The following is a 23,956-nucleotide window of genomic DNA, read 5'->3' as shown; positions in this document are numbered from 1 at the left end:
GTTCGAGCCATTGGTTCACTCTCTCCGTCTGTCCATCGGTTTGTGGGTGGTACGCCGTTGAGTATTTAAGATCCGTTCCCAACAACGTGTTGAACGTTCTCCAGAACCGGGAGACGAATAGTGAGCCTCTGTCGGAGACAATTGAGTTTGGTACACCAAACCTTGTATAGACTTTCTTGAGAAATAATTCCGCAAAGTCTTCTGCTGTTATTGTAGTGACGGTCGGAATAAAGACTGCCATTTTTGTTAGCCTATCAACAACTACCAAGATAGAGTTGAAATTGTTTGACTGTGGCAGGGGCCCTATGAAGTCACAAGTAATGTCGGCCCACGGTTGTCCGGGCACTTCTAGGGGTTGTAGGAGACCAGCTGGCGCTTGTCGTCTTGCTTTGGTACGTTGACAAATTTCACACTCCTCACAATATTTTCTAACATCCTCTTTCATCCCAGTCCAAATCCACAAGTCGCTGATCTTTCTCAATGTTACTCTCCAACCAGGGTGTCCTGCATCTTTTCCACCATGTTCATGCTGAATAATACGACGCCGTTCCTCCTGGGTTTGAGGAGAAGGGTGAGAACCGAACTTCATGCTGAGTTATTTTGTTCCTTTTGGCGTTGATGTTCGCTCACGAGGACGTTCGCGCTCAAGGAGGGGGCGACTGTCACGCGGCGCCGCGTGACATTACCCTTCCCCATCAAACGAAGTTCCTTTGGACATCAGTTCGCCATCAACGACCCAGTTCGCATGAACTTCACCACCCACGAGGGTATTAGGAGGCTAACTTCGTCGAGGACGAAGTTAGTCATGTAGGAAGATAGGGGGATACGAAGTTAGGAAGATACGAAGTTAGGGAGATACGAAGTTAGGAGGATACGAAGTTAGGAAGGCACGAACTTCGTCGGGGACGAAGTTCGCGAGGTACGAAGCTCGGGACGCCGGGTTGAACGAAGTTCTGCGTTGACGAAGTTAGGGAAGGACGAAGTACTTAAGGGCCGAAGTTCCCAGAGATCTTTGACGATCTCTGGTTGTTGTCTTAGTGATAGAAGTTAGTTAAGCACGAAGTTATTACACCCAGAAGTTATTGTCACCTATTTCATATCTCGAGCAACGAAGTTGGTAAAGGTCGAAGCCCACGAAGTTATTGGCCGTCGGTCCTAAGAAGTTAAGGAAGAAACAACCCTGTGACAATAATGAGGTCTGTTTCGTATCCAATGGCCTGTAGTCGGCTCTTCGTGACAGAGCGTCCGGTTTCGTCGACTGTTTGCCGGGTCTGTATTGGATGTTAAAGTTAAACTCTGACAAGAATTCGTACCAACGAGCTTGCCTTCTGGTGAGTTGTTTTGTAGTAAGGAAAACTTGTAAACTTTGATGGTCTGTAAGGACTACCACAGGTACTTCGGTTCCTTCTAGGTATTGACGCCATTCCTTAAAAGCATAAACTATTGCGAGTAGTTCTTTTTCAGCCACCGGGTAGTTAAGTTCCGCTGGTGCCATGCTTCGTGAAGCAAAAGCAACTGGACGTAGTACGTTGTCTTCATGTTGTGATAGGACTGCACCAAGGGCATAATCAGAAGCGTCGGTTTCCACAATGCACGGTAATTTTGGATCAAAATGCCGTAATATTGGTCCTGATCCAACTTTAATTTTAAGTTCTTCAAAAGCTTTGTCACATTTCTCGTCCCAAGAGAATGTTCTTCCCTTCCTGGTAAGTTCATGTAGAGGTTTGGCTACATGTGCAAACCCTGCAATGAACCTTCGATAGAAATTAACGAATCCCAAAAAGGATTGAACTTCCTTGACCGTTTTTGGTTTAGGCCATTCTTTTATTGACTTTTCCTTCTTTGGATCCATTTCTATTCCCCCAGGTCGGATAACATATCCCAGGAACTCGACCATCTGAACATGAAAATCACATTTATCATGTTTGGCGTATAGCTTGTGTTGACGAAGTCGTTCTAACACTTGTTGAACATCTTTAACGTGTTGTTGGATATCTGGGGAGTAAACTAGGATGTCATCCAGATAGATAATGACGTTCTTGTCCAACATATCTCGGAAGATGTGGTTCATGAGGTGTTGGAAAGATGCAGGAGCATTCGTAAGTCCAAAAGGCATCACCCTATATTCAAAAAGGCCATATCTTGTACGGAAAGCGGTCTTCCATTCATCCCCTTTTGCTATGCGTAGTAGGTTATAAGCACCACGTAAATCGATTTTGGAGTAGATGTTGGCGGATTTGAGTTGGTCCAGTAGATCTCCAATAAGGGGTAGAGGGTAACGATTTTTGACTGTGATGTCGTTTAACCTGCGGTAATCGACACATAGGCGTAAAGACCCGTCCTTCTTTTTAACAAACAAGATTGGGGCTCCAGCAGGACTTTCTGATGGGGTGATGAAACCCTTATTCAAGTTCTCTTCGAGATAGTTTTTAAGGGCTTCTTGTTCAATATGGGAGAGGGAATATATGGGTCCAAAAGTAGGTGTTTTACCTTCGACCAGGGGTATACGGTGATCAAAGGGTCGATGTTCAGGTAGTTTATCTGCTCCACCTTTAGAGAAGACATCTAGATAATTCCAATATTCTTTTGGTACAATCTGTTTTGGTTCTGTTTCTCTTTCGGGTACGGTCCGTGCGTAAACGGCACCTCTAATATCGGTAGGTTCTACCTCTTGATCGAATGCTTCTGGGCTGATGATATTTAGAAACCGAAAACTGTTGTTGGTTTCCAACGGCCGTGGGATCAAAGTCTGTGTTGACCAGTCGATGACTGGGTTGATCTTGTTCAAAAATGTGAGTCCAAGGACGATGGGGGCAGGGTGGATTTTTGTGACCGTGAAGGTTGATTCGTACACCTCAAAACCTTCACCCAATAGTATTCGAAGACGTATCTCTTTGGTCAGAAGGCGTGTAGCGCCATCTGGTAAACGGAGTTGTTCGACTTGGGTCTTTGTGGTAGGTTTGAGATGAGAACGTTCAATAAATCCTTCGTCTACAAAATCCACTGTTGCACCACTATCTACCATGGCTCGGGAATGTACATTTGGTTGACTGATAACAATGACAGGAATTGTGATAAGCGATTGGTTGTTGTTTGGGACGGAGATGAGTGTTGTTGAAGTGCTACTAGGCGTAGTTGGAATCATCAACTCCTTGACCATGGATGAGAAGTGGACGTGGTTTGTATCCCCTGTCTCATCCTTCAAGGATTCCCTTTCTAACGACGTCTCCTCCCTCCTAGGATACCCATTATCTACAGTAAGGGTGTTCAGCTTGATTTTATTCGATCCTGTTAATGGTGGTCGCTTCTTAGCTTCTGGACACGCATTAGCCATGTGCCCAGCGTTACCACAGTACAAGCAGAGGCCATTGTCTCTCCTGTATTTCTTCTCGTCGTAGGTTAGACTCTTCCTACTTGAGTTTGATTTGGGCTTGTTGTTGTCCGTTTTCTTAAAGTTCTGGTTGTTGGAATCGCGTTGACCATATGTAGGTTTCGGAGAAGATGTAGTAGGATTTCCTTTAGGTGTATTTGTCCTCTGTCTATCTCCTTCTTTATTACGGTTGCCCTGTCCTCCAGAACCCGTGTTCCATTGATAAGAAGTCTTGACACCTTCTAGATGAACGTAAAGACTAATTGCAGCGTCTGCAAGGTCTTTAAGAGTTTCAGGTTGGTGTTCGCGATTTGCGAGAGCTACTCGAATTTCTGTTGACAATCCAGATTCGAAAGCATCCTTAAGTGCTCGGTCATCCCAGTCGACATCAGCCGAGATGGAGAGGAACGACGAGTAGTAGTCCGATACCGACTTGTCTTGACGAAGGCGCTTCAGACGTTGTACCGCATAGCGGTGTCTATCTGGATCTCCAAACATCCTTTTCACCTGCTCCAAGAAAAGGGCCAAGTTGAAAGCCCACTCTGGCTGGTCCTTTTCCGACTTGACGTAGTACGCTTGCCACCACTTTCCTGCTTTCCCCCTCAGATAACTAGCAGCCCACAATACTCTAAATCTATCGTTCATTCCTCCTCCCCTAAGATCCAGATAAAGCCTTACTTCAGCCACATAAGCATCTACCTTGTCCCCGTTCCCGTGAAAAGTGTCGGGGGTTTTGATATCTATCTTTCTTATATCTGATCCCAATAAGTCGTAGTTGGGGTTCTGATATTGATCTTGCCTTTCGTAAGTCCCTTGTCTAAAACGTTCAGGATGAGTTTGAGAGAATGGAGTACTAGTAAATGGGGTTCTAAGGTGTGAATGGCCCTGTTGTGTATTCGTCGGGATTGGAATTGGTTGAGATTGAGTTGCACGTTGCTGATTAATAGTCGGCAACGTTTCGTTCAGAACCAACGAGGGGTGGTTGGAAATCGGTGAGAGTTGATTGGATTGCGGGTGGATCTTGCTTGTACCCATTACCGTCACATTGGGAGGGAACCCGTGCGCTGTAGGTTCTTCCCCCTGGTTCTCGAGAGTCCCTTGTCCCACTGTAGGAACATTTCCCACTTGCGGCCCCGCTCGAAGGGCAGCAAGTTCTGCCTGGAGTTGAACAATAAGTTCAGTTTGTTCTTGGTGGTGCTGACGCATCTCTTGGAGTTCAGCTTGAAAAGTGCGACGATCGTGTCGAAAATCACGAAGATTGGCGACAGATGTGCGATCAAAGGTTGGCGAATCAGGAAGGGACATTGTTAACAACCAATAACGTGTTGTTGGTAATCACCTAGGTCTTGCTCGGTACAAGTAAGGTCGAATGTATTTTATGTAAAGGACCAGACGTCGGAATAGTCTGCGTCGATGAGCTGTGACAATGAGGCCTTGTAGGGAACAAACCTAGTGATGTAGTGTATCGAAGAGATCTGTAAGATCGATGAGATGTATGTCAAATGATATAACTAGGAAAACACAAAATACATTCGACAAGACATTGCTGAGAAAAGACTACGTCCTATATACTAAAAAGAGCGCGGGATGATACCGATGAAGGGCGTACGTAGTTCGAAGTGATGTTGAGGTAGAATAGCAGAGAAAGAACGATGATAGTTGCCAAGACGGAGATGTAAAAAAGGGGAGTGGTGTCGAAGGATTGGTACCAGGCGTGGTACGGAACGGAGTAAGTCCGGTAGCGGGAACATGAGACGGAGACGGGAACAGGAAATGGATTACGACTACCAGGTAAGGTACCCGTGATCGCGTGATCCTGACAAGTTCCTACCGGGTACCCAACCAGAGGGAGTCAAAAATGGTGGTGTGGATGAGACAATCTGACGAAGAATACTCGTAATGGATACCATTCGGGGTCCTTTGTGCCTCGGTACGGGGAAGATCGACCATCATCTCGGAGGTGAGCAACGTTCGACGATCATGACGGACGAACGCACGGACGTCATCCTTTATCACAAATCGAAAACTTCTAAAACGACGAGCGCTCCACATACCTTCCTGAATATGTCACGCACACTGCTTTCAGGCTATCCTCTTGTTGCACGCTGTGCTAGTATAATGGAAGGTTGAAGGCTAGAATTTCGGCCGGATCTAGAGGGGATCGATCCATTCAACTTGAAAACTTTGGGACATTTCAAATTCGTCATCTTGCTATCACGTCTCTCACCTTCTTTTGTACCTCTATATAGCATTGGGGGCAGTGAATAGGGAAGGCTGTGTGAAGAAGGGGGAAACATAACAGTCTGGTTAGTAGGTAGACTTATGAAAAGGCATAAAAGCCAGGAGGTGATCTCAGCAACTTCTTCACTCTTCAAAACATTTTTCATTCTTTACTTATAACATTTTGAAGGTTGACTACAGTCCTTTCTGGGATCGACATAAGTATGAGCAGCAGCTATAACACTATAGACTCTTCTCCTGGCAAATGGACTGGGAGAATATTTGTGAACAACATATCTCATGTTGTGGAAGAAATCCTTAGGAAGAAGCAGGCCCTCACCACAACGCGAGGATTGGATGTTTCAGACGGGGAAGACGGAACGCTCAAGATCCAGCTCGCCAATTACCTCGACAAATCAAGAAACAGCAGAGAGGCTGCAGTGATTGCAATTGGGAAGTGGTTTGCACGACACAACATGTCTTTCACAACAGCACCTGATGGCTACGAGGCCCATTTAAGATCAACACTCGACAAATTTTTCAACGGAACTGACACAGAGTACCATGAATCACCCGAATTACAACCAGGATGGACCATAACAGCTTTTGAAACCTCAAGTAGCTTGTATTTCATAGTGAAGAAAACTCCCCAGTCTGACCAGAAGTATCTGCTACTTGTACTACAGACACCATTGGTGGTCCGGATGACCATAGCATCCCTCCAGCAGAACAACAGTCATCCGGTAGGGAGGAAACGGATGAGAGTACTTCTATGTAAGCTAGACAGTGCATGAGTGGACATGAATATTAGAGAGAAAGGCGTGAGATAACGAGAGTGATTAACGTATGACATGGGTGCACGGTGACCAACTGAAGATCCGTGCTCCTTCAAAGTGTCACGGGCTCCGCCCATGACCCTTTGAAGCGTCATGTCATCCTTGGCTGACCGTAATTACTGGAAGGATTTGTTTGCATTGTACCACAACAGTTAGTGAGACCTCAAAGATACACCATCACCCCAAGAAATTATAGAAAGATCTATGTATCTGAAATGGTTAGTCGATAGGATGGGCCCAGGACGGCCGAATTGTCAGTAGGAAAAGTACCCCTTCCGTCGAATATTCCGTCCTTCAACTTATCCTCTGCACTTTATTCGATCGTCTCTGGTTTGCTGCGTATGAGTGGGATGTGATAAGTATTAAAACATGTAGAATTGATGTATTCTCTCTTCACTTCCGTATTACTGTCTAACTCTTAGCAGACAACCATGTTGCTAGACGCGCCTGAATCTGCCTATCCTGACATGTCATTTGGGGAGCTACTTGAGGTTTCAAGGAGCCTTACTGGACACGGAACATTGTAGATGGTGAGCCTACATTGACGGAGTATGCCAATACTGCTGGGGAATTATGATGTAAAACCAGTATTGATTTCTCCCCAGGTCACATTTTCAATCCCCCATGACGAAACCCGTGACCGTTCGAAGCATCATGGCTACACTCCATCACATCCAGCTTTTCCAACCCCGTCTTACCGGAGAGGGCCCCTCGCGGATCGCGGAGAGGCTAAACGTCATCGCGTCCCCGATTCTCACGTTGGAGCAAAGGATCAATGGAGAGTCCCAAGAAGCCTTCCATAGGAGAGACTTGAGTTTCTCATATGAAGAGTACTTATTCCCCCAAGTGATGAACAAAGCCTGAACTAACCCTAAAACCGCTTCCCCCATCCTGACTTTTATACTTCTCGTCGCTTACAAAATTTCTTTCCTGGAAATATGGATCACCTAGAACCCACAGCTGATGAGATGAGCTGAAATGCGATAACAACTGTACAAGAAGCTATTCGCTCACTGAGATCCGAACCAACTTCTCAGGAGCAGATAATCGAGGTGGAAGAGGTGCCAAATGGCATTAAAGTATCAGTGTATAAGACTTCCACAGGCCGGCAAAGATGGCACTTGGGTTTGTCTCAAGTGACACCGGCGACAACGTCCGCAGCAACATGGTCAGTTGACGGAAAGGAGAGAAAGAGACTCACTAGACGGACACGGCGCATCGCCAGGAGCTACGTCACGGGGAAGGACGGCTTTGGATCACCGACAACGTTTTCCAAGTTTACCTTAACAGCGGGTGTCGATAAATCCCACGCGACCGATACATTGGTTTTTCTCCTCACTGTTAACCCTCCAACTGAACTTGCCCACGAAGTGGAGATTTCCACAATACGTCCAAGCGGTGGGAATATAAAGAAGTCGAAAAGCCAGGAACGATTGATATCGGCTTCTCGAAAGGCAACACTCGAGAGGATTGAGGACTTGAACGCCATGATTTTAGAAGCGCAGGGCAAATAGTGGTCAAGCAGTCCTGGTCACAGGAAATTTGGTTTCAGAAAGGAGTGGACAGTACACGTGGCTCACAACTTAGGAAGTCGATTAGTATCCGCAGATGTAGGATATGGATGAATCAAGAGTGTATGATAATTGCTTCCTTGATTGACTTGGTCAAACGTTCTTGTCCGAAACCGAAGGCACAAACCAACATATTCTTTAATGTTGCCCGTTTCTCCTTGGGCTGGCTGAGCCAGAGTGACACGACGTCGATCATTCATGATCCCCAAGGACCTCCTCGGTCCCGTGAGCCCGCGAGCCGAAAGGGAAACCTTTCTTCTCCGTCGTAAGGATCTTGCGTCCGAAGATTCCCCTTTGGCGAATGTGGCACTTTTGGTCGATTCGTTGACCTGTGCCACACGCCACATGCCACATGCCACATGCCACATGAGAAATGCATGCTGCAAATTCTTCAAGGTGATGCTGAACGAGAAGGGAAGTACCGAGGAAACACGTTTTTTATAGACCACTGCTCACTGATGTTTCATCTTTGACAAGAAGCATGCATCGACAATAGACAGCTCGTTTGTGACCTGTAAAGAACACACTGCAGGCTGCAGACATGTCAAAGCGTTATTGTCCGATGCGACATTCACCGAGACGCACGGTCCTCGTCCTTTCCCCTTAACCCCCGTCCCCGACAGTCCGTGATTCTGAATCAATGATTGTGATCTTACAAAACGTCCCGTCCCTTTTTGAAAAAAAAAGATTCCAACATCCTTCACAGGCACATCCTTTCTAAGGTGTTTCATCTTTTCTCCTCTACACTCGTCTTCCCCCCTTGCCCCATGCCCCATGACCTTAACGCTGCGCTCCACCATGCTCCACACAATGTGTGTGATGGAGACGAGGATACATCATACATCACCTAGTCGACTGTATCTCATATCGCGTATCATATACCCGTATTCAACCTCTTTACGCGTCGTCTTGGTTACTACTCCTCGTCTCAGATACGATCCCACACTATTCTTCATTCTTCCCACACCTGACTAGTGAAATGTACAAGTGGGAACAAAGATATAAAAATCCTAACTGAAAGGGGAAGAACAAAGGTATTCTTCAACCGGTCCTTTACAACGACCCACACATCGCCCCCTTGGCCTTTGGAGCTTTGACTTTTTGATACTTGATTCGGAGCGTTGAGGGCGTGGAGAATATATAACCTACTGTTGCCGCCAGCTGTGAAACTACGCCCTTCATCCTTGGATCTAGTCGAAAATCTCTTCCTTTCGTATTTGTTTCTCACTTGGCTTAATACCATTATCTCTTTCGTGTAAGTCCTCTCAGATACTGGAACATTTTGTTGCCACTGGACTGACAAAATAGGTGGAATCTGCAGTAATCGCCACTCGATACATCAATAAAGAACAGACAAAGATGTTCGAGACGACTGTTGGAACTTTGAACCCAACTCAGCTCACACCTCCAGCAGAAGAGAACAAGATGACCGTCTCGATGAAAGTCATGAAAGGTCAGAAAAGAGAGAAAGTGGTGGATGATAGTGAAGATTTGGCTAGTGAAGAAGGGATGGATGATGAGTATGAAGATATGGGAGAGTTGTCTGGTGAGTTAACATCTTTCTAGTTTCTAGATTGATGATCACTTTGCCCATCCGTGCAACCCACATTCACTTCTATCCGTTGTGCCTGAAATGCCGTTCCAAATGTAAACGGAGTGTGCAATAAAAACTGTGAGAGCTTGTGACGGAGATGGAGTCAATTATACCAGCCGTACGACAGACTGCGCGGACGGGACAAGTAGACACCCACTGACTTCCAGACTCTCCATCTTCACTCCCATCATTTTCTCGCCCTGTAACACCCCACGCAGACTCTCCATCCGACCCGATCATTCGTCGTTCCCGTTCCCCTCCCTCATCATCAGACGAACCATTCTCCTTATCACACAAAGCCGCCTCTCTCCTCGGTCTTCAACCCGGTACTCTACCTCATGCCCGAGCATCCCTGGAGAATGCTCGTGATGAAGTCAGACGAACCGCCGAAGTATCCAGCGATTCCGAACTGCCTGCATTCGAAGGACCTAGTAAAAGTAGGATGGCAAGAGCGAGAAAAGTGATGAGTGTCGTGGGAGTCGTCGGACACAGTAGGACGCCCAGTGTTGTGGTTGGTTATGGGAATGAAGAAGAGATGAAGAGAAGGGAAAGAAGGAGAAAAGCTGCTGATGGGGTTTTGTATTGGCAAAAGGAAGTGGAAAGGTTAGAAGCGGAGGAGAAGAGGTTACAAGGGACTACGAAGAGAAGACGATAAGAGATCATTCATTGGAAGAGGATTTACAATACATGGTGTATACCGAGTTGAGTTCGGGTGAGTGGCTAGATGTCACGTTAGTAAATTTCATGAAAACATCTCACGACTTGTTATGTACGTAGTATGATAGGTTTATGCAAATGTTGGTGCATGTATGTACGTACGATACAATGACCAAAATTCGTCTTGCTTGGATCCTAAGGTTCGACTATCCATCTCCATTCACATGTTCGCAGTCTCTCCCCGTGATTATCCTCGAATCCTCGGACTAGTCATGGATTGGATTCTTGATGTGAGAAGGGAAGTTCGTTCGTAGCTGACGTAGATGTACGAATCGATTGGTCGTATCACATAGTCGACTGTGCTGATATCGCCATTTGTTCTGCATCCTTCACACCGGTCTCTTCCATCCGTCTCACTACCTCCTCTACACCCCTCTGACGTTTATCCACACCCAAACCGGCGGCTTGTTGAGATTCTTCAACTGTGTAGGCGGGTTGTTTCAATTCTCTCAGTCGACGTCTGATAGTAAGTGCTGTCCATTTGGTTATTTCTCCATTCTAAGACATTCCTCGAACGTAGTTCCTCTTGTATGGCAAGGCATGTCCGCATGGGATATATGAGAGACTGTAATGAGTCGTACTTTCACGATGTTAGTGACCCACATAATGGCAAGGAGTGGAGAGGATGAAAGATAGACGAAACATCACTCACTTATGTACTTTCGATTTCAAATGAGCCTTCAAAGCTATCTCCGTCTCGCAGTACCTCGAGCATTCCACACAATACTGTGTCATCAGCCTTCTCTCTCACAAAACACAGCCCTCCCACCAGAATGATGTCAAGCGGCTAATGGTGTGTGTTCAAGCAAGCCGATAGTCCAAAATGACGGATCGCCGGTCATTGTTATACGTGTATGACACAGGAGGGAGCTCGATGACAACTTACATGCTGACCTAATCCAGGTTTATCCTCGTCTAATGGCTGTGTCTCTAACTTTGTTCTATTCTCCGGTCGAAGATCATCCTGTATCTGATCTAAATCCTTCACACGAGCACGAGTCCTGGAGGCTCTGTGAACGTCTCTTCTGGCGTGATGGGTTCTGAAATCAGCTTCGATTGTTTGTCATGGCAGCAGAATAATTAAGGGGCATACCTTTTATGACGAACACGTCCCATACTGATTGACTCGACCTTGAAAGACAAGATAGCAGTGACTGATTGAATCGGTTTGAAGAGGAAGGAAGGTTTTTTCGTTGGTGGAAGAAGAAGTCACGTGATTTCTTCCAATCCCCGCACAGACTTCAGTTTCGCTTTTTTACCCACATTGACTTTCCTCCAGCATTATCAGGAAGACGTTAATTATACAACTACTCTGGTCACAAGTGTCTCTCCTCCTCTGCTAGAAAGCATCTGTTGGTTATATAAATCTTGGTAGACATTTTGAAAGTGAGGCAGGTACTCGATATGACATCTTTCATTCGATCAATACGTCGTCTTCCTATCTCCCATTCCTTCCGTCAAGCATCCACCTCAACATCTCCCTCATCATCCGTTTCTGCCACCCAAGCACCACGAGTCTTACCCGATACCACTGTCACACATCACCTCATCACTCTCACTCGATCGCCTATAGGTTTACCTCCTCAAGCTCGCGGGACCTTGGAAGCCTTAGGACTCTACAGACGATATTCCTCTGTTCTTCATCCTTTCGGGCCTACTGTGGCGGGTCAAATTCTCAGAGTGAAGGAGCTAGTATCAGTGCGGAATGTCACAGAGGAGGAAGGAATAATAAGTTTAGCTAAGAAGGGATCGGAAGGAAGTGGGGTGGTGGTGAGTGGAAGGGTTTTTGGTGGTGGGAAAGGTGTCGTCATGTGAGTGCCACTGACCACGCTACTATCATCATTTCTTTTAAGCATTACGGAACCGAGCTCATCTGAATAGGTGAAAAACGTTTTCAAGTCAATCGTACATCGACTCTTTTAGACAGACATGCTATGCATCGCCACATTGCAGGATCTGATAATGTCGTCTTTCTCACGTTCCACCCCGAAACCTGCTTCTTCCCCCCCCCCAACGGCCCCAACCAAGGTGTAAACTCGTTGAACACACTCTGCCAAGTCCATGGATCACTCTTGCAACGTGAAAACTCTGCAAAGGCCTGGACGCGACACGTATCCCACGTGTGAGGGTACAGAGACAATGACGATAAATGATGCTGATGCCGCCATGCCGCACAGCTCCATCAAAGGACCCCAAACCTCTAACAATTCATCAACTTTTTTTCAATCACCGCCCAACTGAACATCCAGCCAGCTGTTCCAGAAGCTACTAGTTTCTAATTGTTATCGTCATGCTAATCCCTCAGGGCTAGCATCACACTATCACATCGTCTCATCGCACGTTTGACATAGTCAAACCGCTCCGTGCCAACACCTCGACCCCGATCCCCCGAACAGCTCCGAGGGCGTCATGTCACAGACTGCTATTCCCACACCTAACTCCCCTCCCCTACTCCCTCTTCAATCTTCACCAACTCTCCATCATATCGAGTCGGAACGAAGACAGAGAATGGACCAAATGATCATTGGTGAACCTGACGCAAGAAAGGACACAAAGATCGTCGTCTGGTGGAAGAAGATCAGACCTCATCTTAACTTTTTCCGAATTCATTTAGCGGTGTTCACTTTCGTCCCACTAATTGTGGCTTGTATATTCTATGCCTCCAATGGGTCAGCGACAGGGAATGCTAATAGCGCCAATACGGGGACGCAGAGGGTGACATTTGTGGATTCTTTATTCGTTTGCTTCTCTGCCATGTCGTAAGATCCCTCTCTCATCCCACTCGCCCTTTCCATAGAGTGCATGTCCTGTTTTCTATCTCGACTTTTGTACTGCTCTCCATGATGTTTTTCTGACCTTGTTCAGGTGTGGACTGACAATGCGGGAGAGCCCAGCTGACATGTAGAGTGACGGGCTTGGTCACTATCAAGTGCGTACACCCACATGTTATGACATGTCATACAATTAACCTCTAGCATCTCCGCTTGCAACACTTTCCAACAAGTTTTGTTATTTCTTCTCTTTCTCGCTGGAGACTACTCAGTCGTCTCATTCTTCATGGTCCTCGTCCGGAAACGATATTTCAAACAACACTGCTACCAGCTTCTGAAGAATGATCATTTCCATCGTACCAACACTCTCATGCCTCCTGCCGCAGGAGTTCTTGACCGATTTGCCAGTCTACGCCAGAGAGCCGCTGCTATCGCTCGACGTAAAAACCTCAACAAAGGTCTGATCTCCCCTCCCTTAGACCCAAGGCCAGCCCGAACTCCAACCACTGAGAAACCCCCTGCGTTCCGGCTAGACGAACTTGATGCGCGTTTGGCAGGGATCACAGCTGCCGCCAATGTCAAGCAGAACCATGAATTCAATGAGACGACTCTACGAGGTTCTGTAGGTGACCATACGGACAGTGAAGATGTTAATCGGGACGGTACGGCTGTCCGGTTCACTGACTCTCCCCTTGCTGCTTCCTTTATCGAGAGTACAAGAGGACGCAATATGTTTCCCCGTCGTTTGACTCAGGAAGAAGGTTATCACGCTCGAAGACGAGTACGAGAAACAGCACGATCCATGACAATGTCGACGGGAAGAGGTCCATCAACATCCCCTCATCGTGCCATGCTTAATCTACATCCGAATAATCAACATTATTATCATACACCTGTCATTCCTCCTCGTCTCCCACAACATCCAGTCGCGGCACCTCATGATCCTCTTCATGCGGGTTATGGAGGATTTCCCTCTCCTTGGAAATTACTGGTGAAGACATTTTTACCTCAAAAGACTAGGAAAACCCTCGAACGAAAGTTGACCCAACCAGTGAGGTCACATACTTTGTTGACTCACGATCCACTACCAGAGCTTAAACGATATGATCGTTATGGTGAAGTCTCAAATGATTTGGAGAGCGAGGAAAAGGGTTGGTCTTTAAGCACTCAAGTCAGTAAATGGATGCCGGAAATGCTGAGTGCTTTGGTGGTAGGACGTAACAGTCGTTTCTTCACTGAAGAACTGGATGACGAGGATTTGGAGCGTTTAGGAGGTGTAGAATATCGTGCTCTTCGGCTGCTCAGTATCTTTGTCCCAGCAGTAGGTCTTCTTTCCACATTATGGAACATCGCTGATGTGTAGTATATCACATTATGTCAGATCATACCTTTTGCCATCTTGGCGATTTACTTTTCCCAAGTACACTCATATGACAGTGCTTATCAGGCTCAAACGGGTGTTCAAGCTCGGACGGTCAACAAAACCTGGGCCTCGTTGTTCGCTGCTGTGTCCGCTTATACAGGATGTGGTATGACGTTAGTACCTCTCATCACTCCTGTGACCGCTGGTCTCCTCACTCTGGATGAACGAAAATGTCATTTATGATCGTATAATGAAGGGTCTGACTGGGATGGACAATACGCGTGCTGACCATAGCAGATTGACAGATCAAGGTCTTGCTCCTTTCGCATCTTGTTACATTCTCATCTACGTCATCGCACTCGTCATGCTTGCTGGTAATCATGCTTTGCCCATGACCCTCCGGTTGTTCATATGGATAGGGACGAAGATCTGGCGGAAGGGGGAGACGAATGAGACGCTACATTTCCTCCTGGATCATCCCAGACGGTAAGCCTCTCCTTCTTTCCCCTCGTTCCCTTACGACACCTATCAAGTAGTGCCGCCAACTCCAATCCTTCGACTCTTTTAGGCTCTGTACTCCATGCAATTTGAGCTAAACCAATTCAGATGCTTTTTGTACCTTTTTCCAAGTCATCAAACCTGGTATCTCACTCTTGCCTTGGCGACATTTACGTCAGTCCCTCTTTGTCTTCAAGGGTTAGCTGATGATAAGTGCTATTGAACTCTTCGGCTATTTGGTCCTCAACATCGGACTTCCAATTTTAAAAGACATCAGTCCGTTTCAACGATTTTCAGATGCCGTCATACAAAGTCTGAGTGTGAGAGGTTCGGGATTTGGTGTGGTCAGCGTGAGCAGTATGGCACCTTCTGTTTTGTACGTCGTCTTTCCCCTCCTCTTCATATCTCCTTTTTGACTACGTTTGATTTCTGCTGGCTGATCAGACAGAATGTTATATGTCGTATGTCCCGCTACTCATCTCCCCTTCTCAGGTCCAACCATCCATCACCTCTCCGTCTCAATGGGTATAGGCCCGCAGGCCACGAAGAAGATGAAATGCGGTTAGCGAAGTGTGCTGACATGGAAGGTACTGATGTATGTAGCCATCTATCGTGAGTCATCTCTTGAGCTATCAAATTGGTAGTTGACCAAATAGCAATTGCCATGTCTGTCAGATCGACGAATGTATATGAAGAAAGAGCTTTAGGGGTTTATCACGCTTCCGATCCAGAATTGACATCGGAGGATGAACCTGCTTTTCAAGGTGCAAGAGGGGAAGTCTTTAGGTGAGTAGCTGAATTTTCAACACGCCCATTCTATACATCCTTCTCCGGCCATCTGTAACTCAAATCGGGATGGGTCACGCGTCACTATATCACCAGTGACAACTGTACTACGTTGTCAACAATCGCGGTACCCACCTTTGGATAATGCGATACAACTTTGGACAACAAACGTGACGCAAGAGGATAAGGATGGGACCTTCCCGTCTCATTCGAACATCCGCTAAGAATGAAGAAAAAGAATGACTGAAACCATAGCAAATATCTCAAATGGCATATGCGTCGTCAACTTGCCTTTGATATTTGGCCACTTGCATTAGCTGTTTTTCTCGTCCTCATCGTTGAACGTGGTAAACTTCTTGATCCCGAACGTCAACCTTGGTTCTCCATCTTTAGAGTGATATTCGAATGTACTTCTGCTTATTCGACCATTGGGTTAAGTCTTGGAACACCGAATAACAATTATTCTTTTTCGGGGGAATTAAGTACACTTTCGAAATTGATCGTGAGTCTATTCCTTCTTCCTATACTCATCTCCTTACGACCATCCATCGGACAAGGTTGAAGATATCGATTAGAAAGTGAAGGAGTTGAAGTCCACCTTCATGATTAAGTGGCAGGGAGAGATTAGAGTTTTGGAGTGAAATTGCGACCGACACTGATACTGACAATAGATGATCGTCCTTCTTCTCCGTGGTCGACATAGAGGATTACCAGTAGCGATAGATCGGTACGTCTCACTAAAGGGTATTTGATGGTGAGGACTGACAAACCAGTGCAATCTTGTTACCTAAAGAATACGCGAGGATAGATCAGAAAAATAGCAATTCTGCTATTCGGACCACTTCAGGTGGTGAACATGTCCTTCCTGATTCCAACACAACATAGACACACACAAAACAAAGCATTCCGCATTGCATTGTACGTTTCCATATAAAAATCATGTGCTTGAAAGTGGGTTTTCCTTCGCATGACGCATGTGTACAGTATCAGGTCGCTGCATGGTCACATAGATGCATAGATATGATTGTTGAGTGGGGTGATTTGGTCAAATAACAAAAGCCGTGGTCAAGGTTTAATCCACTTCTGGCTCTTGGGTAGGTTCATGCTCTGAGACCTCACGGTTGGCGAGGACCGGAGCTGTCCTGGATCCGAACCATTGGCTGTATGTCAGTGATGTCCGCGACATGATTCGGGCAGAGTGCATGAGGGAAGATATAAGCTGGCAGAATTTCACTCAGATCAGTCTTTGTAAGAGGGTGGTATGAAGATATCAGACAGATAGATGCCTTTCCGCAGAGCTGGAGATTGCAAAGAAAACGATAAATAGGTGTTGGAAGTTGACGGAATTTTGGATTATTTGGGCAATCATGGATGGTGAAATTTGAGTCAACCCACTTGAAACAAGCCACAGTCGTCCATTTTCTATTCTCCGCTTCGGGGAAGACTAAACTCCTAGGACCGTAAAACACCTCATCGTCCACTTCTTGAGGTTTACGAGGTAGACAATGAAGGAACTTCCAATCAGGTTTAGCGCCGGCTGATTCGACCATTGAGTTGGTGATTTGATATCCTTTGAAAGCTTCTAACCTAGCGGCTTTCTCATCTTCCATTCCCATTGAGATCCTGATTGTCAGCTTGTGCCGAGCTCAACCGGGGGGCGGGGCAAGCTGAAAAAGAAGCGGGATATGACTCCGGAGATCGTCGATATAAAGTCTCAGCTGATCGGAGAATCCAGGTGGTTGATTACTTTGAGAAATGGAGGGGAGTAGGGGGTGGGGGCTTCCGCCGAGAAAAAGGCAGAAGAACTAACCATGTGTCCGTTACCACGATATCGGCATCATGAAGAGCCTCCTCGGGGGAGTTGGTTAGGGTCACAGAGTCTGCATGACCACCTTCAAGCCTGTGCAGAGTCAGCAGGGGTCAAGTGCACATAATGTTTCGACGTGGGCGGATTCACTAAAACGACAATCTTTGGGCAAAGTAACACAGTCAGTGAAATGGGCAATGGGAGAGATGACAGGTATGATACGATCGAAAACAGGAGTAGAAAGAAAGGAGCGGAGACAGAGAGTGAATAGAAGCAGAGACGAAGTGATGACCCACACTCTATTCCAAACCACTTCCTCAACCTTATCATAACCTTTCGGAGCTGCTACACTCATTTTCATCCCTAATCTAGGACACGTAACCAACAATTCATTCGTGATATTGTTCGTGTCACCTACCCAAGCAATCTTCTTCCCTTCCAGACTTACCAGAGGGGAAGCGTGTTCCATGAAATAAGCATGAGCTTCATTGTGAGATCTCCTTTTTGGAATTGACTTGGGAAGTGGGATAGAGTCGCTATATGTCTCGGACAGTGTCAAAAGGTCGGCTAAGATTTGAGTAGGATGGTAGAGTTTGGATAAAGCGTTGATCACTGGGACAGGGGAATGTTTTGCCATTTCCTATTTGTCAGATCTAATCTTACCACTTTCCAAGACTTTGATGAGTAGACGATTCAAAGTTTGCTTGATTCAGCTGACGAGAGAACACAAGGAAATATGCTAACGAGATTTAGGTGAACCTATACTGAAGAAGACAACAGTGAAGAAAGGCAGATGAAATACTCACTTCAATTTCGGAATGTTCCCCTACTCTAGCCATTATACCATCTACCATACTTGCCACCACTTTGATAGTATCCAAAACACTCTCATTAACCCCCATTTGGATATCTCCCGATCCGAGAAACATAGGATGAGCACCTAACAACATAGAAGCCGATTCACTTGCTACACGCGTTCTTGTCGATCGTTTAGAGAACAATAGAGCTATGGTCGAACCTGATAATCCTGTACGATGGGCGTTATTACCATATGTCTTACATAGGTATTTTGAGGTGATGGCAGATACTAGCAGACTAGAGATCTGTGCCGGTGATAAGTCTGCGAGTGTCAAGAGATGTTCCGGTACGGAAGGACGACGAAGAGGTCGAAGTATCTGTTGTTGGCCAGTAAATCGACTGACCGTTGATTTGGCCTGACGGATAGCTTGAGATGTAGCTTGGGATGCCATGGTACGTGGGGTATACCTATACTCGAATACAGTGGTCCAGTAGTGGTGAGGTCGAGGTTGAAATTTGCATTCTAAGGTGACCGGAAGTAGGCGTGTGATCGAGAGAAAGGTGCCAGGAAATGAATAGGCGCACGTACTTGTTGCAGCCCTACAAAGTGACTTGTTTCATCGATCACTCCCTGGTCTTCGTCGAGATGAGCGACAAATTACAAGATACATACAATAAAAGAGGACAAGGATCTCAAGACAGGACCGACAAGAGGTTTAGAAACAATACCGGAGGTTTATCGGCCTTTCAAAGAGAACAACGGCTGGTGTCTCATTATGGTCCCAAAGACGATGTCACTCCATCTGGGAGATCCGAATGGGATGTGTTGAGGGAGAATCATCGGTAAATACTTGCTCTTCTTCTCATCAACTCTACATTCTTCTCGCGAGGACTGTGACTAGATGTGAGAGGAGTGTGTGAAACGAAGAAGAGGAGAAAGATTGATTACTAGATTCATTAGAGATGACGAAGAACCCACCGACGTCCCATGGGAAGAACGATTAGCGAGAGCTTATGAATCCAAGTTGTTCAAAGAATTCGCTTTGGTATGTACTTCTTCTCTTTCTCCTCCTCACTCATCACTTGATGACTTAACAGACAGGGCGGATAAAACTAACGTGCAGATCGATTTGAAACATTATAAATCCAAACGACTGGCTTTACGATGGAGAACAGCACCTGAAGTCGTAGATGGGATCGGTGAAGACACTTGTGGATCTTTACGATGTAAATATCATCTTCCTATCACTCAATCGACAACTTCCAAAAGAGTTCATCTTCCCGTCGGAGATGAAGATGATAGTGATGGACAAGCCGGAAAAGCGAAGAGGAAAAGACGAAAGAGGGAATTACCGAGATTGAAAACATTTGAATTACCTTTTGTATATGAAGAAGCTGGAGAAAGAAAGGAAGCTCTGGTCAAGGTTAGATTATGTCCGAAATGCGAGACCAAGTTGGTTTGGAAACCTGGGAAAGACGATGTTAGTGGTAGTGAGGAGGAACTTCAAAAGAAGGAAAGACATCAGTTGAGGGAGAAGACGGAAAAGAGAAGATCAAGATCAAGATCTCCGGAACGTAGAAGAAAACGACAAGATGATGATGAATGATAGATGATACATGACATAATATATTTACGCTTGATAGGAATGGGCAAAGCACGAGCATTATCATAAGCTAGTAAGTACTTTACACATCTTTAGTCCATTCAAACTTTTCAACCCAGATCATCATCCTCTTCACCCTCTACCCAGTTGTTGGGTATCGCCTCGGACGGCCGTATCGGTGGTAAGAGATCCTGTATCCGATGACACTGCTGATTAATTACAGGTCAGAAGTAGAACGAGATAGATACCAATTCTTCAAACCCTCTCTCCAGAATGACATCCAGCACCAGCTGCTCAAGTTTTGCTTGATCAAGGTCGTAAATCCTTCTTTCTGTCCCCTCTTGACTCTCTTCTATCTGTTGTACCTCCTCTCCGACAGTCGCAACATTACCTTGGAGAGTCGGTCTGTCAGTATGGTCATTCCTCGTTTCTTCACGCCTGCACGACTGGTTCGGACCATTGGGTTGAGTCACTGTAAGTTCAGACCTTTCAGTAAGATAATTTGCATTGTTGGGATGTGGAGGAAGGTATGGGGCAGGCGCATGAGGGTAGAGATAAGGAAAGGGTGGAAAATGAGTAAGATGTGAGTACGAGTACGGGTCAGAAGAATAAGGTGGTTGAGTTGGATATCGCGAGTGTGGTCCGGTTTGATACATCGGCGGAGGAGGTATTTCTTGAGAAACCCACGGTTGTCCTCGCCAAATTTGAGTCTGACTGGGATGAGGCGGGCGGATGGGTGGAGAGGAGTAAGTAGGTAAGGTAGACGAGGAAAGTTGGCTTTGAGCTTGACTTTGAAGTTGACTCCATGTTTGACTTTCTGCGTGAGTATGATCTTGACTTTGACCTTGAATGTGCGCTTGACTCTGACTTTGCACTTGAGATTGGGATTGAGTTTGCACTTGAGATGGAGATTGGGTTTGAGTTCGACTCTGTTGCAGGCTTTGTGTACTTGATTGATTATACGACTTAGGGTTGAGTCGTTTGTTAGGTTGTGAATCTGAGATCGACTTGACAACCCCTGGTTTCTCTTGTCGACCCGACGTTGCGGGGGTAGATATGGAAAAGTATGGTTGGGCTAAATGAAGAAACCTATTGCGTTCTTCTTTAGTAGGAAAACGTATCTGAACTCTTTCTTGCATCTGTGTATTGATCAACCGTCATCCTAATCCGTACATCGACTCTTCCACTCCCAACAAGGGTCATTCTTTCTCCTACCTGTGATTGAACATGTCTCGAAGAGATCTAGAGGGATGGATGGCACGGAAGAGATGACATACCGGTGATGTAACTTTCTGCCCGGATGGCCAATCATACCTCAACAAAGCGTCCATGGCATCATGTACGATCTTGGGTTTGTACTGTCCTACATTCAATGTCCGCAAGAGCCCAAAACATCGGTTTAACTGAGTTGTCAGTTCTTATTCTTTCCCCTTTCCCCTATCCTCTGTCTCATTTACTCATACATTCTTCAGAGAGAAACGTACCAACGTAATTGCTCCTTGACGGATTTCCAATTGAATCCGGGAATTCTCAAGTTTGATCGTCATTGTCATACCAGATTCAGACCTAAGATCAGCTTCTGCGCAAGGTACGAGAGAAGAGAACGGACTCATGTTGATATTGAATCGTCTGAGAGGGTGTATCGGAAGGTATTGCCCTTGGAACGGATCTTGACAATCGTATTATCTTGACTGCGCATTAATGATGTCAGTCCTGTTGCTATGGATTGACTCACATTCCTCTTGTCGTCCCATGTCGGTCCACTTACCTACCAAAGTTCAGCACCCCCTTCCTTCATACGACTGTTTCGCCCTTGATTTTTTGAGTCCTAGCAGACAGTCAGATATAGTCATAGAGCATATGAACCTGAGGTAAAGCAAAGCAGAGCAGTCATACAGAGAACTTGTACTTGATGAGAAATCAGAAAGGAAGGAGTAGGTAGCAAAAAAAAGTCAGTCGCCCTTTTGACAGACGCGTGCACGCTCTTTCAAATGACGCTCGGATCTCCTTGTATTACTTGTCTTTCTTCACATTCCACTCTACATCATGTCTACAAAATATATCGGCTTACCAGATATAGTGAGCATATCTTTTCCTTCTCCAAGTAACAAAGTGGAGAAGAGGTTGATGCGTGAGGCGAAAGAGGCTGATGAACAGGATTCAGCACCGGATGTGTTCGAAACTCCTGATGAACCCGAGACGACACTTCAACCGGTGAGTGCGGTCTTTCTCGTCATACTGAGTCATTCTGGATATCTCACTCTCCCACTAGTGTATCCAAATGACTTGGAAGCAAGATCCGAGGAGAGAATGCCTGGGCAGCTGACGTGACATCGTTGTGGGAAGAAAAGGACTATTCGTCACCAAGAATGATGCTGATGACAAGACCGACTTTGACGCTAATGAAGATGCACCTCGCAGGGAAGTATCGGAGAACATTGATCAGTCTGGCCTTCCTGATAGACAAGCAGCAGGCAGGATATTCAGACGACGGAAACGAGGTGAGTCATTTCTGATCTCCTCATCGCCTCATCTCTTCTGAAATGCGCCATTTCACACCTTCCTCATTTTTATAAGGCCGAGAGTTGTTCCAACATGACCAGTATAATCTAGCCAATTGATCGGTTGAAGAGATACATGTAGCTGACTAGTACAGAGGATACATATCGTCCAGGACGTATACGTTCAGCTTCTTCATCCTCCGACACCCCATCCAAACCCATTCGCGAAACTCCTGCTGTCCGACTAAAACGTCTTCAAGCCGAGCTCTCCGAACTCGAAAGAGATATTTCTCAAAACTCCTCTGCTCCTCCAGCTGAGACCCACTCGGATGAAGCACAGAAAGGGAAACGCAAATCCGTCTTACCGCCTCGACCGACAAAGGATTTAGTTGGTGAAATGGGTAAATTGCGTGAACGACTGGGTTCTTTGGAAGATCATTTACAAGATAATGTTGGGATGAGGTTACGTTCGGGGGAAGAGGATGGTTGGAGAGATCGATTCGAGTCTCTGAAAATTGTTACCTTGCCTGAAAAGGAGGAAAAGGGGTTGGATGGGAAGGATAGGAAACATGAGATACCTATGACAAGTTTGTCGAACTTGGATGAGAGGTTGGCTCAATTGGAAAATGCCATAGGTCTTTCAACTGAGGTTGCGGATCAGGTGAGTCAAATCTCACGTGTAACTATCACAATCTTGTGCCCTCTCCTTTACTTGTCCTTCTTTCCCATCAGTATCTGGCTGGTTACTACAGTCCCGCACTTTTGGTCGTGAGGAGTGTCATTGGCATGTAAATCTGGACCGACACAAGATGAGACGCATATGAAAAGTTTGAAGGGAAGGCCTAATGCGCAACTCTTGCATTTGCTAGCGAGGCGGAAGACATAAGGTAGACCTTATGTACAAGGCATCATCGTCATCATTATTTCCCCTATCGCTGATGTACAGAACCCTACTCCCCTTTTAACAACCATGACCAAACTTGATCATTTACTATTACTCCTCACCAACCCTCGTAACCTCGATGCTATCTCTCGACGTGTCAAATTACTCCTCGTTGACCTAGACCGAGCTGCCGCCGCTTCCCGTCGTGCTCCTCCAACCACAACAACAACAGATAAACCTGAACTACCTTCTCTGACTCAAACGGAATATCAATCCTTGCTATCTCTTTTCTCCTTATTACCAAGATTAGATCCTCTCTTACCTATCTTACCCCCTCTTTTGATCCGCCTGCGTAGTCTTTCGAGATTACATGATGAAGCTGGAAGTATAGCCGATAAACTCAATTCCCTCCGAGAAACCGAGAGGGTAGGGATGGAAGAAAGTAAAGAATTAAGAGAGGCTGTCAAAAATGTACAAGAGAGTACAACGAGGAGTACGGAACAAGTGGAGAAAAATTGGAATGGATTAGATGGAAGATTGAAAGAATTAGAAAAACGTTTATGGGATCTTAAGAATGGATGATTGATGATGATTACGAGTATAAATGTCGTCGTGCATGTGATAAGTTATGTCGAAA

At 45.9% G+C, this 23,956-nt stretch overlaps 9 protein-coding genes across 9 annotated transcripts; 6 read left to right on the top strand and 3 right to left on the bottom strand.

Annotated features, from left to right (window-relative positions):
- Positions 1 to 5,814: 5,814 nt before the first annotated feature.
- Positions 5,815 to 6,368, top strand: TREMEDRAFT_58873 (uncharacterized protein; the record flags this gene model as incomplete). The annotated part of the gene is made up of 2 exons (XM_007001373.1): positions 5,815 to 6,208; positions 6,256 to 6,368. The coding sequence occupies 2 exons, from the start codon at positions 5,815 to 5,817 to the stop codon at positions 6,366 to 6,368; spliced, it is 507 nt and encodes a 168-aa protein (XP_007001435.1).
- Positions 6,369 to 9,751: 3,383 nt separating this feature from the next.
- Positions 9,752 to 10,246, top strand: TREMEDRAFT_25723 (uncharacterized protein; the record flags this gene model as incomplete). Its single annotated transcript, XM_007000602.1, has 1 exon — positions 9,752 to 10,246. A coding segment is annotated over one exon (495 nt), but the record flags the coding sequence as incomplete, so codon positions are not given.
- A 404-nt stretch (positions 10,247 to 10,650) lies between these two features.
- On the bottom strand, positions 10,651 to 11,350 carry TREMEDRAFT_19744 (uncharacterized protein; the record flags this gene model as incomplete). The annotated part of the gene is made up of 3 exons (XM_007000376.1): positions 10,651 to 10,768; positions 10,961 to 11,034; positions 11,195 to 11,350. Coding segments are annotated over 3 exons (348 nt in total), but the record flags the coding sequence as incomplete, so codon positions are not given.
- A 246-nt stretch (positions 11,351 to 11,596) lies between these two features.
- TREMEDRAFT_72853 (uncharacterized protein) lies at positions 11,597 to 12,262 on the top strand. Its single transcript, XM_007002098.1, has 2 exons — positions 11,597 to 12,119; positions 12,190 to 12,262. The coding sequence occupies exons 1-2, from the start codon at positions 11,713 to 11,715 to the stop codon at positions 12,191 to 12,193; spliced, it is 411 nt and encodes a 136-aa protein (XP_007002160.1). The 5' UTR covers positions 11,597 to 11,712; the 3' UTR covers positions 12,194 to 12,262.
- A 614-nt stretch (positions 12,263 to 12,876) lies between these two features.
- On the top strand, positions 12,877 to 16,533 carry TREMEDRAFT_11924 (uncharacterized protein; the record flags this gene model as incomplete). Its single annotated transcript, XM_007000336.1, has 12 exons — positions 12,877 to 13,067; positions 13,214 to 13,237; positions 13,284 to 14,400; positions 14,443 to 14,615; positions 14,740 to 14,928; positions 15,073 to 15,114; positions 15,155 to 15,323; positions 15,528 to 15,552; positions 15,597 to 15,726; positions 15,982 to 16,228; positions 16,398 to 16,453; positions 16,500 to 16,533. Coding segments are annotated over 12 exons (2,397 nt in total), but the record flags the coding sequence as incomplete, so codon positions are not given.
- Positions 16,534 to 16,841: 308 nt separating this feature from the next.
- TREMEDRAFT_72852 (uncharacterized protein) lies at positions 16,842 to 18,818 on the bottom strand (the record flags this gene model as incomplete). The annotated part of the gene is made up of 5 exons (XM_007002097.1): positions 18,340 to 18,818; positions 17,830 to 18,173; positions 17,537 to 17,626; positions 17,118 to 17,349; positions 16,842 to 16,886 (listed from the first exon to the last, which is right to left on the bottom strand). Exons 1-5 carry the CDS (start codon positions 18,781 to 18,783, stop codon positions 16,842 to 16,844), a joined length of 1,155 nt encoding a protein of 384 aa, XP_007002159.1. The 5' UTR covers positions 18,784 to 18,818.
- A 159-nt stretch (positions 18,819 to 18,977) lies between these two features.
- On the top strand, positions 18,978 to 19,938 carry TREMEDRAFT_26773 (uncharacterized protein; the record flags this gene model as incomplete). The annotated part of the gene is made up of 4 exons (XM_007000730.1): positions 18,978 to 19,174; positions 19,284 to 19,377; positions 19,456 to 19,602; positions 19,675 to 19,938. The coding sequence occupies 4 exons, from the start codon at positions 18,978 to 18,980 to the stop codon at positions 19,936 to 19,938; spliced, it is 702 nt and encodes a 233-aa protein (XP_007000792.1).
- Positions 19,939 to 20,159: 221 nt separating this feature from the next.
- TREMEDRAFT_58866 (uncharacterized protein) lies at positions 20,160 to 21,689 on the bottom strand (the record flags this gene model as incomplete). Its single annotated transcript, XM_007001372.1, has 4 exons — positions 20,160 to 21,074; positions 21,213 to 21,338; positions 21,420 to 21,604; positions 21,671 to 21,689. The coding sequence occupies 4 exons, from the start codon at positions 21,687 to 21,689 to the stop codon at positions 20,160 to 20,162; spliced, it is 1,245 nt and encodes a 414-aa protein (XP_007001434.1).
- Positions 21,690 to 21,969: 280 nt separating this feature from the next.
- TREMEDRAFT_70792 (uncharacterized protein) lies at positions 21,970 to 23,951 on the top strand. Its single transcript, XM_007001976.1, has 5 exons — positions 21,970 to 22,014; positions 22,093 to 22,149; positions 22,322 to 22,436; positions 22,592 to 23,097; positions 23,383 to 23,951. Exons 1-5 carry the CDS (start codon positions 21,982 to 21,984, stop codon positions 23,899 to 23,901), a joined length of 1,230 nt encoding a protein of 409 aa, XP_007002038.1. The 5' UTR covers positions 21,970 to 21,981; the 3' UTR covers positions 23,902 to 23,951.
- Positions 23,952 to 23,956: the final 5 nt, after the last annotated feature.

The sequence above is a fragment of the Tremella mesenterica genome, assembly GCF_000271645.1.
Source record: "Tremella mesenterica DSM 1558 unplaced genomic scaffold TREMEscaffold_1, whole genome shotgun sequence".
Classification (NCBI taxonomy): domain Eukaryota; kingdom Fungi; phylum Basidiomycota; class Tremellomycetes; order Tremellales; family Tremellaceae; genus Tremella; species Tremella mesenterica.
The sequence above is the reverse complement of the archived record's forward strand: the minus strand, read 5'-3'. Positions and strand labels throughout refer to the sequence as shown.

Excerpts from the sequence above, each read along its gene's own strand:
- TREMEDRAFT_72853 (XM_007002098.1), top strand. The coding sequence starts at position 11,713 with ATGACATCTTTCATTCGATCAATACGTCGTCTTCCTATCTCCCATTCC.
- TREMEDRAFT_70792 (XM_007001976.1), top strand. The coding sequence starts at position 21,982 with ATGTCTACAAAATATATCGGCTTACCAGATATA. Across the intron at positions 22,150-22,321 it reads CCGAGACGACACTTCAACCG|ACCGACTTTGACGCTAATGA; the intron begins GTGAGTGCGGTC and ends GCTGATGACAAG. Across the intron at positions 23,098-23,382 it reads CAACTGAGGTTGCGGATCAG|AACCCTACTCCCCTTTTAAC; the intron begins GTGAGTCAAATC and ends GCTGATGTACAG.